Here is a 15,437-nt window from a genome sequence, read left to right on the forward strand (position 1 = left end):
CCACAAAGTGAATGGAGCAATGTGCTTTGCTTCAATATTTGCACTAGTTGATCCTAAACTTAAATAAACATGCTGATACAAAATGGTTTACAATTTACATCCATATGATTTCAGCTGTTTCATTATATAGACTTCATGCCTCATTACCTGAAGTTCACATTACAAGGAGGAGGATCATTGAGAGCAGGTAGGTATTCCTGCAGGGGCATTCCACGATAGATCGACCAAAGCTGTGCACCCTCATATTTTATTTTTCGCTCAAAATTCGTCTAGGGGGTTGTTTTGGGCCGGAAAGCCAGCTGTGGCGATGATTTTTTTTTTCGACGAACGGTTAACGAGATATAGCCTCGGGCAATTTCTGGAGGTCACGCTTCAACCCTATGTTTGGCGGCTCATAACTCAAAAACTATTGACTTTTGTATAAGGATAACTTTATGTCTTCCAACTCAAAATCAACCAAGGAAACTTTTGGCTATCTCGGATTTTCGATTTTCGAAAATTTTGGTCACGTGACCTCTTGACCTATTTTTTGAAGAGTGACCTTGACACTTTCCCACCTGAAAGTTAAAATTTGGTCTGATGACGATTCAAGCCTTATCAATGGTCGTTCATATGCGACAATAAAAAACATGGCTATCGGCCTGCATTGACCTCAGGTCAGGTCATCTTTGTGACCTGCCCATTATAAGTCAATGGCAAAAGTACCGGCTAGGCCACTAAAACGCATCGGACTGGTACAGTTACTTCATAATCATACCATATTAGGTTATTATTGATCACTCTGGTGCAATTTTGCATCAGTGACCCGCGGAAAGGTCATCCGAGGTCACATTATGACTCACGACATTCATATGCCTTTTATGTCTATATCTTTTGATAGAATAGGTATAGGGATTTGGGAAACACATCAATTAGTTCACTTTGGCCAGGCGCATCATGCCATACGCAGCCTTATATGTTAAGGTCATTTCGTGACCTTGACCTAGGGTCAAATTTTGGTCAAATTTCATATTTGACCTTTCGAAATAAAAACTTATACAATTCGATCCGACTGGAAAAAACAAACACGATGGCGCTATTTTATACATCTGACTTCATAAACATAATAAGATATTGGCGAAAAACGTTTTTATTCCGTGAAAAATGTTTATTTTCAGCCAGATTAAATAACAATATTTTGGCGTGGTAAAGGCATTCGAGGTGCATAGACACGTTGGCGTAAGTACTTGTACCTAAGCAATTCACGCTCATATGACTCGGTGTTGCGGTCATTTCTACAGGTACCAATCTAAAAAAAATAGCATAGGTAGATATGTGATGATCAGCAGTTTCGTACATTTGGCATGAATAATAATCACTCACATAAAACATTTTCCTATGTACACCCTAATCGGCACGCACGGCACACAGCAAACCGACAACATATTCACAACAACACAACACAACATTGGTCCGATCCAACAGTGCAACTTTCCAAGCTCGTCTACTTTGTATGTGCTTATCTAAGACACTTTGACTTCCTTGCCCTCCCGATCTTCTGAAAGCTCGTGGACGCGGACTGTGGTCAGGTCAACTGGACAGAATCTGTGGTACTGTCTCGTCCCCTTCACAGTTTTGGCCCTGGCGAAGCGAGCTTGTGAGTGATTTATGTGAGTGATTATTATTCATGCGAAATGTACGAAACTGCTGATCATCACATATCTACCTATGCTATTTTTTTTTTTTTAGATTGGTACCTGTAGAAATGACCGCAACACCGAGTCATATGAGCGTGAATTGCTTAGGTACAAGTACTTACGCCAACGTGTCTATGCACCTCGAATGCCTTTACCACGCCAAAATATTGTTATTTAATCTGGCTGAAAATAAACATTTTTTCACGGAATAAAAACGTTTTTCGCCAATATCTTATTATGTTTATGAAGTCAGATGTATAAAATAGCGCCATCGTGTCTGCTTTTTCCAGTCGGATCGAATTGTATAAGTTTTTATTTCGAAAGGTCAAATATGAAATTTGACCAAAATTTGACCCTAGGTCAAGGTCACGAAATGACCTTAACATATAAGGCTGCGTATGGCATGATGCGCCTGGCCAAAGTGAACTAATTGATGTGTTTCCCAAATCCCTATACCTATTCTATCAAAAGATATAGACATAAAAGGCATATGAATGTCGTGAGTCATAATGTGACCTCGGATGACCTTTCCGCGGGTCACTGATGCAAAATTGCACCAGAGTGATCAATAATAACCTAATATGGTATGATTATGAAGTAACTGTACCAGTCCGATGCGTTTTAGTGGCCTAGCCGGTACTTTTGCCATTGACTTATAATGGGCAGGTCACAAAGATGACCTGACCTGAGGTCAATGCAGGCCGATAGCCATGTTTTTTATTGTCGCATATGAACGACCATTGATAAGGCTTGAATCGTCATCAGACCAAATTTTAACTTTCAGGTGGGAAAGTGTCAAGGTCACTCTTCAAAAAATAGGTCAAGAGGTCACGTGACCAAAATTTTCGAAAATCGAAAATCCGAGATAGCCAAAAGTTTCCTTGGTTAATTTTGAGTTTGAAGACATAAAGTTATCCTTATACAAAAATCAATAGTTTCTAAGTTATGAGCCGCCAAACATAGGGTTGCTGCGTGACCTCCAGGAATTGCCCGAGGCTATATCTCGAAAACTGTAGGTCAAAAAAAATTATCCTTGCCACAGCTGGCTTTCCCGCCCATTTCTACCCTATACACCAATTTTGAGCGAAAAATAAAATATGAGGGTGTCAATTTAATTTTTTTTTGGTCGATCTATCGTGGAATGCCCCTGCAATGTTAACAAACATTCCCTGCACTAGGTATCCACCAACATGCATGTGCATTGTAATTTGTACAGCCATAAAAACATTATTATTATATTATCAAATATTAAAGGGTGCCACAGTGCCAACTAATTTTGTTTATTTCATAAGGCCATGAGCTTTAAATGTTTGTACACAATGTATTTATCAATTCTTGTAAGAGGTAGCACCTTGAATCAACCACTGTGGAAACAAAGTAGGTAGTGTCTACATGCTCACAAATACAAAAATACAAATCTCTTACCTTCTAGAAGCCATCTTCAGGTTGTTGCTTGGTGCTAAACAGCCAAAGCTTGAGCTTTATCAACTTCTTAGATCAGCCAAGGATACTTGTGAATTCAAATTATGCTTTTATGCAGCATAAAGATAACAGATTAAGAGCTCAAAGATATTCAGCAAAGGCGCATTAATAGTGTCATTCAATGAAGAGTTAAGGCTTCATCTGGTTTTCAGCCACTTTGTTGCAATCAAGAGGACTACAGGTTGATGATCAAAGCAGGTAATATCTTGATGTAATCAATGCAATGAATTCAAAGCATTATTATGGAGCTCGGCCTTGGCTTTGGCCCCAAGCTCGAGAATAGCGCAACTGGTATGATTAAAATGTATGCACCTGGACTCTTAGTTTTTATTTATGGTGAAATAAATACTTCAGCCAGAAAATGTGACCATGGATTCAGTGCAGGCCAAGCACAGGCCACACTGCATTTACCAGCCTCAGTTGAAGTTAGTGCGCAAGTGAATAATCGAGCTGTCTGCTTTATTAGCCCTTTCTTTAGGCTTTAAAGTCAAAACAGACGTCAAAACCACTGAAGAAATATCCAGAAAATCACAGCATTCACACCTGTCGCAATTGCAAAATTAGCCAAAAACCCTTTCCATCTCCCCAGGCTCTCAACACACGGCACAAATTTGACACAAAGCATCAACACCACAGAACAAAATCTCAATAACCAAGGTTTGCGTTTATGACGAGGGCGAAGAAGGCCAATACCACAATCAGCTGTTGCATAGTTTTGTATCGATGAGATGGAAATCCTACGCTACTTACAGCTGCATTCAGTGCCCAATCGACTTTTTTCTCACATATCATAACATTGAATTTTAGCAAATGATTTTCCTGTTTCCATTTGAATGAAATTCATTCAAAAAAACACAAATGGCACAGTAAAAAATAATAAGTAAATGCAGCAGTAAGCAAATCTGCTTGTCACAAACCCATGCTTGAACACTTGATATTCCCTGCGCTGAACATAAGATAAGTAGTGTTTTTTACCTTCATCATGGGATAATCATGCATTTTTTGTACCGTGGCCGGTGCTAAAAAGTCGTTTGTACCACCAGGATGCCTACCTTTGCTCAAACCGTTCAGACTTCAAATCGAAGCATATTGCTTCGTGTTTCATTTACAGACTTCACTGTCCTTCATTTCTCTTCCCTTCCTTCCGGTTTCCACCGGCGGTTTATTAATCAATACAGAAAAATAGGCAAATAAGGTATGTAGTTTGAGTCAACGAACAAAAACATAGTGAATAGATAGATGGCGCCACCGGCTGGCAAGGATACAGGAGCTCAGATGGATTAGTAATGTTAGAGAGAAGACAGTTAGTTGTTAGTGAAGGTTGGTAAAGGAGGTGACGCCATCATTAACAACAAAAAGTCAGAGTGAAAAACGGCCAGCATTGCCCCTCCTCGGACGGGTACCGCTGACCTCCAGCCAGCGTGCGCGCCGTCGATTAAACGGTCGCGGCGCCGTCGTAGGTGGCGGCAGATGGCGCCAGCATGCCGTAGCGCCGACCGGCGGCACAGCCGCCCGGCCGTCGGCGCCACGGCGGTAAAGCCATCAGGCCGCCGGCGCCACGGCGGCGCAGCCCTCGGATGATTGTGCCGCGGGGCGGCGCAGCCCACAGCCGATGGTACTCCGGCAGCGTGGCCGCCGGGTCGCCGGCGCCCCAGCAGTACAGCCCCCAGGCTGACGGTGAAGCAACGGCACAGCCCCCGGACCCCGGGGCCGCGACAGTACAGCCATCAGGCCCCCGGCGCCGCGGCGGCACAGCCCCCCGGACGAGGGCGCCGCGGCGGCGCAGCAAACAACCGACAGCGCCACGGCGGCACAGCGACCGGCGCCCCAGCGGCACAGCCCTCGAGCTGACGGTGACACGACGGTACAGCCTTCGGGCCGCCAGCGCAGCGGCGATGGATCCTTCAGGCAGTCGGTGTTGCGGCGGTTCAGCCCCACGGCTGACGATACTGCAGTGATACAGTTGGCGGGCTGCTGGTTATGCAGTGGTGCAACCCTCGCGTTGACGGCGCCGCCGCCGGTGCTGCAGTACCTGCAGTGGTACAACGCCCGCGCTGCAGGCGATGCAGTGGCTCAGCATCACGGGCTGTCAGTGCTGCAGTGGTGCACTCCCGGACTGCCGGCGCCGCAGCGGGACTCCCGGATCGCCAGCGCCGCAGCGGAACAGTCACCGGGGCGCCAGCGCCGCAGCGGCGGAGACCCGGCCACATCAGGTCGCCGGTTGGAGTGCCGATGATGGGCGGTGCAACTAGCTGTCAACGCCGCGGGCTGGTGGAGTCTGGAGAACGGGGATGTGTGTGATTAACGCAAGTCATGACATCGGCCGAGGCAGAAGGCGAGATAGGATGTTACAATAGAAAGTGAGACCGAGTGACCACTCTGACAGAAAGAAGTGAAGTAAACCAAGTTCAATGAAATCAGGCGCTGTGGACAGGGTATAGGGCTGCAACGATTCCTGAGGCCCTGCCCACAAACGCAAAGTTAAGATGAATAACGTAAATTGTGTGAACGAGCCTGGCGGATGACTTAAAAGTAACTTAATTATTTGTTAATATTGGTCAAAGAAAATTAACTTCGTAACTTTCTTGAAAAGTGACTTACTCAATTTAATTTCATTTGTAAAACTGTTGCCTTATGAGAAAATAATATGCATCTATCGTTCTATTTTTTCACCTATTCCCCTGCCAAACAAAAATTACGAATGTAATCTTCAGGTCTATCGATACCATCAAAATATCGATAGATATTAGTAATAAATGCCCCCTTGGTATGCACGCGAGCTGAGGGAACTACAGCTTCGGATAATGACGCAAAATATTTTGGTTTTGATATATTTTGTAGTAAGATTTTTATTTAAACTTTGATAGATCAAATCAACTTCTTAAATAATGTAAAATTGAAATAAATAGTTGATGAAATCTGTATATGGCTTAATTGGTGAATATATGCGTCAAAAAAGGATAAAATTGCTTACACTAAATTTTGTCTCAACACCATCGTTTTTGTCGCAAGCATCGATGCATCGATTTGGCTTGTCAATTGTGGATTTGGCTTGCCAATCGCATTGCAGCTTCCATAGAAAGTTGCGAATTTATTTATAGGTATCTTGGTTGCGAACTTTTGGGCTTGAATTTTATGAAGGCCTCGTTAATTCTGTTTGTTGATTGTCGGAGCATATTTACCATACTGCCCAGGCCCTAGGGTATGATATTATTATTACAGTGTCGTTTAGCAAGCCGCATCCCAGCTCAAGCCGAGATTCTCATAGATTCCAATTCAAATTCCGATTGAGCTTGAGTGCAGAGTGATAACACTGACCTTCACCTGCCTTTCCACAATTCAAATTGAGGAGAGGCTAGGGGAGCTCTAATATTGCTTCATAAATTGGCTGTTGTTTCCATGAATGTAGTACTAAACATCAGGCTTCTGAGTTTTGATGACAGTCACATTATTTCATTGTATGTCACAGATTACCACTTACCAGTGTCCATGGGTTAGCAGGATTTCTGAGCAGCTGTTGTGATGTCGGCCCGTCCGCCGGGTTTCCCCTCTGGTGGAGCTGACAGTCAGATGCAGTCTGGAGGGATGACAGGACAGCAGGCACGCTTCGGAGCGCCTGGCGCTGCTCCGGGCATGTGCTCATACGGATCCCCCGGCTACTCGGTCAGTTGGTGTGGCAGGCATTCGGTAGCAGGTGCTGGATTTGTCAGTCAGTCAGACAGTCAGCGTGGCAGTGACTCAGTTGCATTTGTGACAGTGAGCTGTGAGGGAGGTGATCGGATAGATGATACTGTCTGTGTTTGAGTTGTTACTTAGTCACTGGTCAGTGTTAAGGCCGCCGTCCACTGTGACGGAATTCCGTCTGGAGTCCGTCAGGAATGTCGCCGCATGCTGACCGCATCCGGACCACAGACTGAAAGCTCACGGACACTTGCTAACAATTTGTGAAGAGCAATTATCAGTTATTACAAAAGAAAGTATAGCAATTTACTAGCATAACATAGTGCTGCCATGTCAAGGAAATTATGTTTACTTACTTCATCTTGAAAGAGTTGAAATTATTTCTTAAATTTCCAATTGAAAACTCGAAGACGGAAGACTGTACCTGTCCGCGTCCGTTCCGCCTGCGTTCTCCGCAGAAAAGTTCAGCATGTCGGACTTTGTTATTTCATTTCCGTAGCAACTGCTTCCGAAACGCTTGCGGAGAGCTGACAGAAAATCAACAGGTGATTGCCGTTCGGATGCGGTCCGCACGGAGCGCACACGATTTCCGTACGGACCGGATGCGCCCATAGTGTTCTGTGTTAAATTCCGTACGGACCGCACGCGTTCCGCACAGTGGACGGCGGCCTGTAGTGTGTTTTCAGTTAGTTAGTGTATCAGCTCAGTATCAGTATCAGTCAATGAGTTAATGAGTCCATTTGGTGAATTGGTAAATGAAGGAACGAATAAACTGCTATGTGGTCCAGTGAAAACATGCAGGAGTGAATTACACATTGAATGGTGTTGGAGACTGATTCCACCTTCATACTTACTTTTACAGATGTTTCAATGTGTTTGAAATGTTTTGTTGAACCCAGTGGTGGGTTTGATGGATTTGATTGCTCATACGGCCCAGCTGTCAGACCTGACTGGTCCGTGACACTGTGTCGTCTGTCGTTTGCAGGGTATGCCGTCCCAGCACGGCGGCCAGTACCCCTCCAGCAGCAGCCAGAACATGATGCAGCGCTCAGGTGTGTGTCGCTGGTAGTCATGGCTCGTAGGTGTTATCAAGCCGAAGAATCAACGATATGACTGGATTGACGTGACTGACTGAGCTAAGGGCTCTCACAGTCACATGAGCGTGTCTGGGTTTAGCGTCAGTCATGACGTCGCTTATAGTAAAATGCTATTTTTCAGCGTACACCAAGTCACCAACACTGAGCGTGATCTTTCAGCAGTATGCCAGTGTTACGAGGCTGCTTCACTGCACCAGCGGCCGTGTGTAACTCGTGTGTTGGCTGTTGCAGGCGGCAGCATGGTGCAGAACCAGTACCCGGCCAGCCGGCCGCCGGCCATGCAGTCCAGCAGCAAACGGTCTTCGGACGGACGCTCCCTCGCCAACCAGCCCCTCAAAAGGTCAGTGGACGCTGATCGTGGCCGTGTTTGTTACGGCACATAGGCATCACCGATACGCATTTCGTAGGCGTTTCATATTGGTCATTACGGACTCTGCGCAGTGCGCGAAAGACGCACAAGTTGTTTTGGCATGTTTTATGCTTCACATATTTTCAACTTTGCATTGCCAAACTCAGCTAACATAGGTAACGATGTGTCTCCCAGCGCGAAGAAGAAGAAGCGCATGGCCGATAAGATTTTGCCGTGGAAGGTGCGGGACCTGGTGCCGGAGTCGCAGGCCTACATGGACCTGCTGGCCTTCGAGCGGAAACTGGACGCCACCATCATGAGGAAGCGACTCGATATTCAGGTGAGGAGGTAGTGTCATACAAACTGGTATCAGGCCACAGGTCACGGCTCTTTCTCGCTAGCTTGTGCTCACATGTTTCCGCAAACCATGATAGCCAATGTCGAATGACTTTCAGGGGAGGGTTCAGATTTGTTGTATGCTTGGTATTGCATATGGGATGTTTGAGAATTGAAGCTGGGTATGGCCGTAGACGAGTATCAAGGCATTTACCCGAAAATGTAGCTGGTAGCGGTAAGTTGGCTGAAATTTGGCCGATAGCGATCATGGCTTCCGGCACTTTATCTGCTAAGTCTCTGGTGCCCTTCTCACCCCCCCCCCCCTCTCCACTCCTCAGGAGGCGCTGAAGCGTCCGCTGAAGCAGAAGCGGAAGCTGCGCATCTTCATCTCGAACACGTACTTCCCGGCCAAGGAGCCGGCCGAGGGCGAGGCCGACTCGGGCAGCTCCTCCTCCTGGGAGCTGAGAGTCGAGGGCAAACTGCTCGACGAGAGCAAGGCAGACGCCAGCAAGGTACGACGGCGCGCTCCGGTGACTTGATCCTCCCTCGCCCCCCCCCCCCCTCTCGTCCCCGGCCAGGTGTCTGATGCTTGTGTAGTGTCTTCAGTATGCGGTCTTATTCACGTATCGATAGTTTTTTTTTTCAAGACATAGCAGACCTTCTTACTTACCTTATCACTGTCCCGCTGCAGGCGAAGCGCAAGTTTTCGTCGTTTTTCAAGTCTCTGGTGATTGAGCTGGATAAGGACCTGTACGGCCCCGATAACCATCTGGTGGAGTGGCACCGGACGGCCACCACCCAGGAAACGGACGGATTTCAGGTGAGGCTAGAATGTAATAAGCACCTACTGGGTATCCAGTAACCACTGTCGCCGGACGGTGACCACTTGAGATCGACGGTTTCCAGGTGATGCTGTCTTGGCGGTACGGGTAACCAACTATTTTTAATGTTTTCTTATATTTTTCATTTCACTTTATACATTTTTACGTGTTTTTAAAGTACCTATACATCGTTTATCTCTCAGTGTTCATATTTACTGTTTGTTCAGCTATTCTGGTTTACCTTGTATCATGATTTCTTTCCCACCTTACATGGGATTTTAAAACTCATGCTCAGTGGTCGTTCACACATTTTTTTTCTTCTTCATATTTTCACTTCATTGCCTATTTCATTATATTGTTCATTGTTTTCTATTTTAGTTACATGTGTATCTGCGTTTTTATCCCGGCGTGTGTATGCTGCCTGTGTGTGCCATATTTATTGTTTTTAATCTTGTGACTCCGTCTTTTAGTGGGTCATGTGCCTGTTGATGGTCTGTTGAATAAATACAAATACAAAATACAAATACAGTGGTGGATACGGAAGGACTTTGTGTGGACTTTTACGAGGCAGTATGAAATCGGATATCAAGTTATTATATTTTTAGAACTGACAGATTCTTTATTAGGCCATCCAAGCAGTCATCCAGCTTGATGCATGTGGTGCTGATTTTCTATCAGATTTGAGACCCTCCCACTTCACCGTCCAAATAGTCCGTTCCTGCCCTCCCTATCAGCCATTCAACCCACTGTGTGTGCCGCCGCAGGTGAAGCGCCCCGGCGATAAGAACGTGCGCTGCACGATCCTATTGCTGCTCGACTACCAGCCGCCGCAGTTCAAACTGGACTCGCGGCTGGCGCGGCTGCTGGGCGTGCACACCCAGTCGCGGCCGGTCATCACACAGGCGCTGTGGCAGTACGTCAAACACAACCGGCTGCAGGTGCGTATCGGACGCAGAGGAGTTGTGGTGAAGAGAGGGGGAAGTGAGTGGCTACGAGGCTGTTTTTCCACTGGACCAGCGGTGGTCTTTTTGGAGGAGTGGATTGTTGGAGCCGGAGGCATCATTCAGGACCCCTTTTCAGCTGTATTTTGTGCTGATTACCCTAAGTCACCTACCTTGACCTGATCTGACCTGACCTGACCTGATCTGACCCGGCCTGCAGGACCAGAGTGAGCGCGAGTACGTCAACTGCGACCGGTACCTGGAGCAGATATTCCAGTGTCCGCGTATGAAGTTTGCCGAGATCCCGCATCGTCTGAACTCACTGCTGCACCCGCCGGACCCGATCGTCATCAACCACACCATCAGCGTGGAGGGCGCCGAACAGAAGAAAACCGCCTGCTACGACATCGAGGTCGAGGTCAGTGTGGCGCAGCGATCATGAATGGAAGGGGGGAGGAGGGACGACATATTCGGCGAACCAGCGGGATGTCAATGTGGAGATTTCTTGAGTTTTGTTTGTTTAACGCCTTGACAAGTGTTTGTAATATGACCGATGCCGGTAAGTTTTATACCCTAGTTATGTTTTGTTTTCTCAGTGCCCCATAGCTCTTTAAGCCCTCGTGCTTTTCTGTTGTGGTCGAAATAAGCGCACGATTATTGCCTTCCGACCGTTTGACCGACCCCAACCCTAACCCATCTACCGGCCGTGACCGCACCCCTGACCTGTGCTGACCGTCCGTGCCCCGCTGACCTGTGCTGACCGTCCGTGTACCGCTGACCTGCTGACCGTCCGTGCCCCGCTGACCTGTGCAGCTGACCGGCCGTGTACCGCTGACCTGCTGACCGTCCGTGTACCGCTGACCTATGCTGACCGTCTGCTCCCCCGCCAGGTGGACGACACGCTGAAGACGCAGATGAACAACTTCCTGCTGTCGACGGCCAGCCAGCAGGAGATCCAGAATCTCGACAACAAGGTGCACGAGACGGTGGAGCTCATCAACCAGTACAAGATCAACCGCGAGTTCTTCCTCAGCTTCGCCAGGGACCCGCAGCAGTTCATCAACAAGTGGCTCGTCTCGCAGAACAGGGACCTCAAGGTAACCGGGGGAGACAGCAGATTGGGTTAGATTGGATATTGGGATGGATTAGAAAATAAAGACGCTTTTGATTGCAAGACTAACGAAAAAAAAACGTTTTGATTAATATTTCATAAACTATTGATGTGAAAGGTTCAATAAAACATCCTTGAACTGTTGAGTTTTGTCCGTCATTTTACGGTCCCTTTTCCCGACGTCTTTTGCCGATAGGAGTCGTAGCTCGTATTTATCCTGTACTTGGCGTCAAATGACGAAATTGACCAGTTTTCATGTGTTGTCCATATCGTGTACCGTCTGGTGGCACCCTTTCCCCTGTCCCCTGGCTAAACCATTTCGGTTCATCTTTGTGACCCTTGTCCCCTCTGTCTGTCCTACAGACCATCACGGACGTGGTCGGTAACCCGGAGGAGGAGCGTCGCTCCGAGTTTTACCAGCAGGGCTGGGCGCACGAAGCCGTCCACCGCTACTTCTACAGCAAGGTGCAGCAGAAGCGCGCCGAACTCGAGCAAGTGCTCGGCATCAGGAGCTCCTGAACACGCCGCCCGGCTGAGACCGCATCTCGAGGTGTAGCGATGTGTAACCAGGGGGACTCGGCTGTCGGGGGGGGGATTCAGTGACGTCTGTTCTGAGGGATGAGTGAGGTCTGACTGAGTGGTCCGTATAGCGAATGATTGGAGTGAGCGGGGCGCCATCTGGGGCAGCGGTCTGTGTCGGCAGTGGGAGCTGGGTTCGTTGGAGCTGCCAGCCGGGGATGGAGCTGCCTGTCTTTAGTTGGGGGTCAACGGGGGACGTATATGGCGTAGCTGTGCGCCGTGCTGTAGGCCTCTTGCAGGCCCCGGTTTCAGCGCCGGCCGATCCCCCGCTCTGACGCAGTTCACCTGCCTGCTGCTGGAGTTGGGGCCGCTGCCTCGCCCCGCCGGTGTACCGTGTATTGAGGCAGTGTGTAGGGTGAATGCCAGCCTGTCGCCGCTCTATCCCTCCGTCTCGCCCTGTGTTTTCGTCTGCTGGATCCCCGTCCCGTCCCATCCGCTGCTCATTAGAGAGGTGTGACTGGTCCCACTGCTGTCACCGGCTATCTGTATTCAGTGACGGCGGCGACACCCGTACTGTGGGCTGATGCGACTTTTCTGCTCTTTTGTAGATTACGTGATGAATAGGGCTGATGTCAGTGAATTGTAACTTTTTTCCTAGGTGGTCTTGCTGCCATTTTTGTTCTTTGAAGGACTGAATGTGTCATTTTGTCGTATCTACCCACTATTGTGTTGTACCAGTCGAGTCGATAGTGCATGAACCCGTGATTAGGTGTATCGTATTTTTATATATTTTGTCCGTATTTAGCTAAATGGATGGCTGAAGCCTGGACTCAGCTAACTTTGCGTGACGTAGCTCGCTTTTACTACCAATGAACGGCTAAACAGTTTTTGACGAGTGTTTTCTTCTGGTAGCGTTCTCACCTGTCATCTGTGTCTAGTGGAGTTAAAAACTTTGTAACGTATTATTCACATAATCTGTCATGCGCCTCTACACACCACATGAGGGCTCTTTTTGCGCTGGAGGGTCGTGATTGCGTAAGGTAAATTCAACTCCCGCGAATGGCAGTGTCGTGCGCTGTTGAAAAATTGCTTCCTTGGCCCACATTGTGCAGATTGTTTCTGTTTTTCTTCCACAAAAGTCAATGGAAGGAATATAAAAATTCACCTCATCCATTGACAGTGTATTGCACATTTACGGGTCGGTTTTCGCCTTAGCGTTAAATCAGGTACTGGGAAGGCTATGTGGATGGGCGCTCCTATTTCAGTGACCTGGGCGACTCTCCCTGGGGTTTGGGTGATACAGCTATGACACTGACTGTCGGCCGTCCCAGGGTCATTTCTCGGCCAGCTCCGCCAGGTCCAGAGTCCAGGGCCGCCCCTGCGCGCCCGGGTGCTGGCCGGAGACGCCGCACTTGCGGCCCCTCCTCTGGCCGTCCCTGCCGGCGCCGTGAGCGCCCGTCTCCTGCAGGGAGACTCTGGGGCCGGCGGGCGGCGGCCGGCGCCGGGCCCAGGCGCACCTCCTGCAGGGAGACGCGCTGCGGTCGGCCCGGCGGGTCGGACGGCGACCGTGGCAGTACTGAGAGACGGTACAGCGCGCCCGGGTCCAAACCGGCCAGCGGAGGGCCGGGGTCGGCCCCGCACCGGGGAGGGGAGAGGGAGGGGCTCTGGGGGCATGGGCGGTACAGGGGCGCCTGCTCCTGGGTGATGGGAGGGCGGTACTGAGGGGGCTGTTCCGTGGGTGGCGAGTGGTACACTGGCGGCTCGCCCTCCTCTGGCGGGGAGATCTGGTACTGGGGCGGCCGCTGCTCCGCCGCGGTCGGCTGGAACAGAGGGGCCACTTCCAGGGACACGCGATCCAGGCACAGCTGAGTCTCCTGTAGGGACACGGGCCGCGGTCGGAGCGGGACGCCCGGCAGCGGCAGCCGCTGCAGCGAGATGTGTTTCACGTGCTGCTGGAGCAAGGCGTGGCGCGGACTGCGGGGCGGCGCCGGTGCCCACTGCTGGTCCCGGCTCCCGCGCTCCTGGGAGCGCCGCGGGAGCCGCTGGGAGCCTGCTGCCGGCTCCGGAGGGGCCGGTCGCGGCCGCAGCATCCTGTCGTCCAGGGAGCGGCGGAGCGGGCGCGCCGGCGGCTGCAGACCGGCGCCGGCCGGCCGGACGGCGCTCTCAGAGGGCCCGTGCAGCTCGGCCGGCGTCAGCAGGATGTGGGACGGCGGATCGCTGCCCTGGGGGGCCTGGACCGAGCCCCGCCGGCCCAGCGGGGAGGCGGCAGACGCCGAGACGGAGCCGGTGAGAGGCCGCGCGGCGCCGCCCGTCACCAGTTGCGCCGCCGAGCGGGCGCGCGGCACGCGCCGGGAGCGGCCCGCCGAGCCGGGCTGGCGCACCGAGCGCGAGCGTCCGCCGCCGGGCCCTGTCAGCGTCAGCCCCAGCTCCAGGTCCAGCTGACTGGACAGGGCGCCGCTGCTGCCCTGAGGGAGACCGGCGCCGTCAGAGCGCGGATTGACGTGGAGTCGGCGCATGGACGGGACGAGAAAAAGCGCGACAAAACAATGCATCGTTCACAAATATAGTCGAATTTCGAAATGTAGCACGACTCACGAGCTTCCATTTGTAGCAAGTAATATCACAAAATTAAATAGAAACCTGTGTGCACATTGTAGTCAGTAGCCACTACTGAAAATTGTATACCTGCCTTGTTGAACTGAAACCGAATCGTCCTATAAGTGAATCATTGAGGATCCCGCACTCCCGCTCACGTGGTTCAGGGTGCTGATGTTGGTAGTTGACGTTTTCGCCGATTCACTCAGCCTGCCACGGCGCGGCCGACAGGGGCACTGCCAGAACCCCTTCTCGTCTCGGCAGCAGGAGATCAGTAGAAAGCCGACCAGAAACCTGCCAATGGAACGGCGGCCGGCCGATTCGTGATAACGCACGTCTCACACCCTGTCTTGCTAGCTAGGCATTGACTCGAGTTCAGACACCATCCCAGTCTAATGCGGCGAAAGGACTGGGCACTATAGACGGCGGCTGCCGGCCAGAAAAAAAACATCGATCCAGTCAAATATGCCAGAAAAAAGTCAAATAATGCCGCAGCTCACATTACTAGTGGATACAATTCAACAGCGATCATACTAAGTACTAACGGTAGCAATGCTAAGCGAAGCGGTAAATCATCTATCACATTGAAGACCCAGCGTCATACCAAAAGCCGACACCAGTTTTGATTGGAATTTAGACTGCTCCTGCCTCCAGCCCAGCGGGTAGATACCGGATGATCTCTTAAATAAAATCAGTATGTACCTACGGTTTTAAGTGACGTTGGAACCTGTCGCTTACCTCTTGAAAACTCTACAGGAATAATTAGGCGATATAATAGTTACATTCGCTTTATCAATTAAAATAACCAGCAAAAGAAATGGCAATTTAC

At 49.8% G+C, this 15,437-nt stretch overlaps 1 protein-coding gene across 3 annotated transcripts; it reads left to right on the forward strand.

The window, feature by feature from the left end:
* The first annotated feature begins 6,150 nt into the window (after positions 1–6,150).
* Positions 6,151–12,900, forward strand: LOC122388332 (brahma-associated protein of 60 kDa-like). Of its 3 annotated transcripts, none has more exons than XM_043379326.1 (11): positions 6,151–6,360; positions 6,660–6,821; positions 7,825–7,891; positions 8,168–8,276; positions 8,481–8,625; positions 8,960–9,133; positions 9,313–9,441; positions 10,207–10,380; positions 10,604–10,801; positions 11,274–11,480; positions 11,858–12,900. In XM_043379326.1, exons 2-11 carry the CDS (start codon positions 6,681–6,683, stop codon positions 12,011–12,013), a joined length of 1,500 nt encoding a protein of 499 aa, XP_043235261.1. In that variant the 5' UTR covers positions 6,151–6,360; positions 6,660–6,680; the 3' UTR covers positions 12,014–12,900. The 3 variants fall into 3 exon arrangements, with proteins under 3 accessions (XP_043235261.1, XP_043235262.1, XP_043235260.1); XM_043379327.1 differs by having other exon boundaries at positions 6,188–6,259; positions 6,657–6,821; XM_043379325.1 differs by having other exon boundaries at positions 6,193–6,259.
* Positions 12,901–15,437: the final 2,537 nt, after the last annotated feature.

This window comes from Amphibalanus amphitrite, unplaced genomic scaffold (genome assembly GCF_019059575.1).
Source record: "Amphibalanus amphitrite isolate SeventyFive unplaced genomic scaffold, NRLGWU_Aamphi_draft 000318F_arrow, whole genome shotgun sequence".
In the NCBI taxonomy this organism is placed as follows: domain Eukaryota; kingdom Metazoa; phylum Arthropoda; class Thecostraca; order Balanomorpha; family Balanidae; genus Amphibalanus; species Amphibalanus amphitrite.

Bases quoted from the DNA above. Each gene is read 5' to 3' on its own strand.
- LOC122388332 (XM_043379326.1), top strand. From the start codon at position 6,681: ATGTCGGCCCGTCCGCCGGGTTTCCCCTCTGGTGGAGCTGACAGTCAG. The intron at 6,822-7,824 runs GTCAGTTGGTGT...TGTCGTTTGCAG, and splicing joins ACGGATCCCCCGGCTACTCG to GGTATGCCGTCCCAGCACGG. The intron at 8,626-8,959 runs GTGAGGAGGTAG...TCCACTCCTCAG, and splicing joins GGAAGCGACTCGATATTCAG to GAGGCGCTGAAGCGTCCGCT.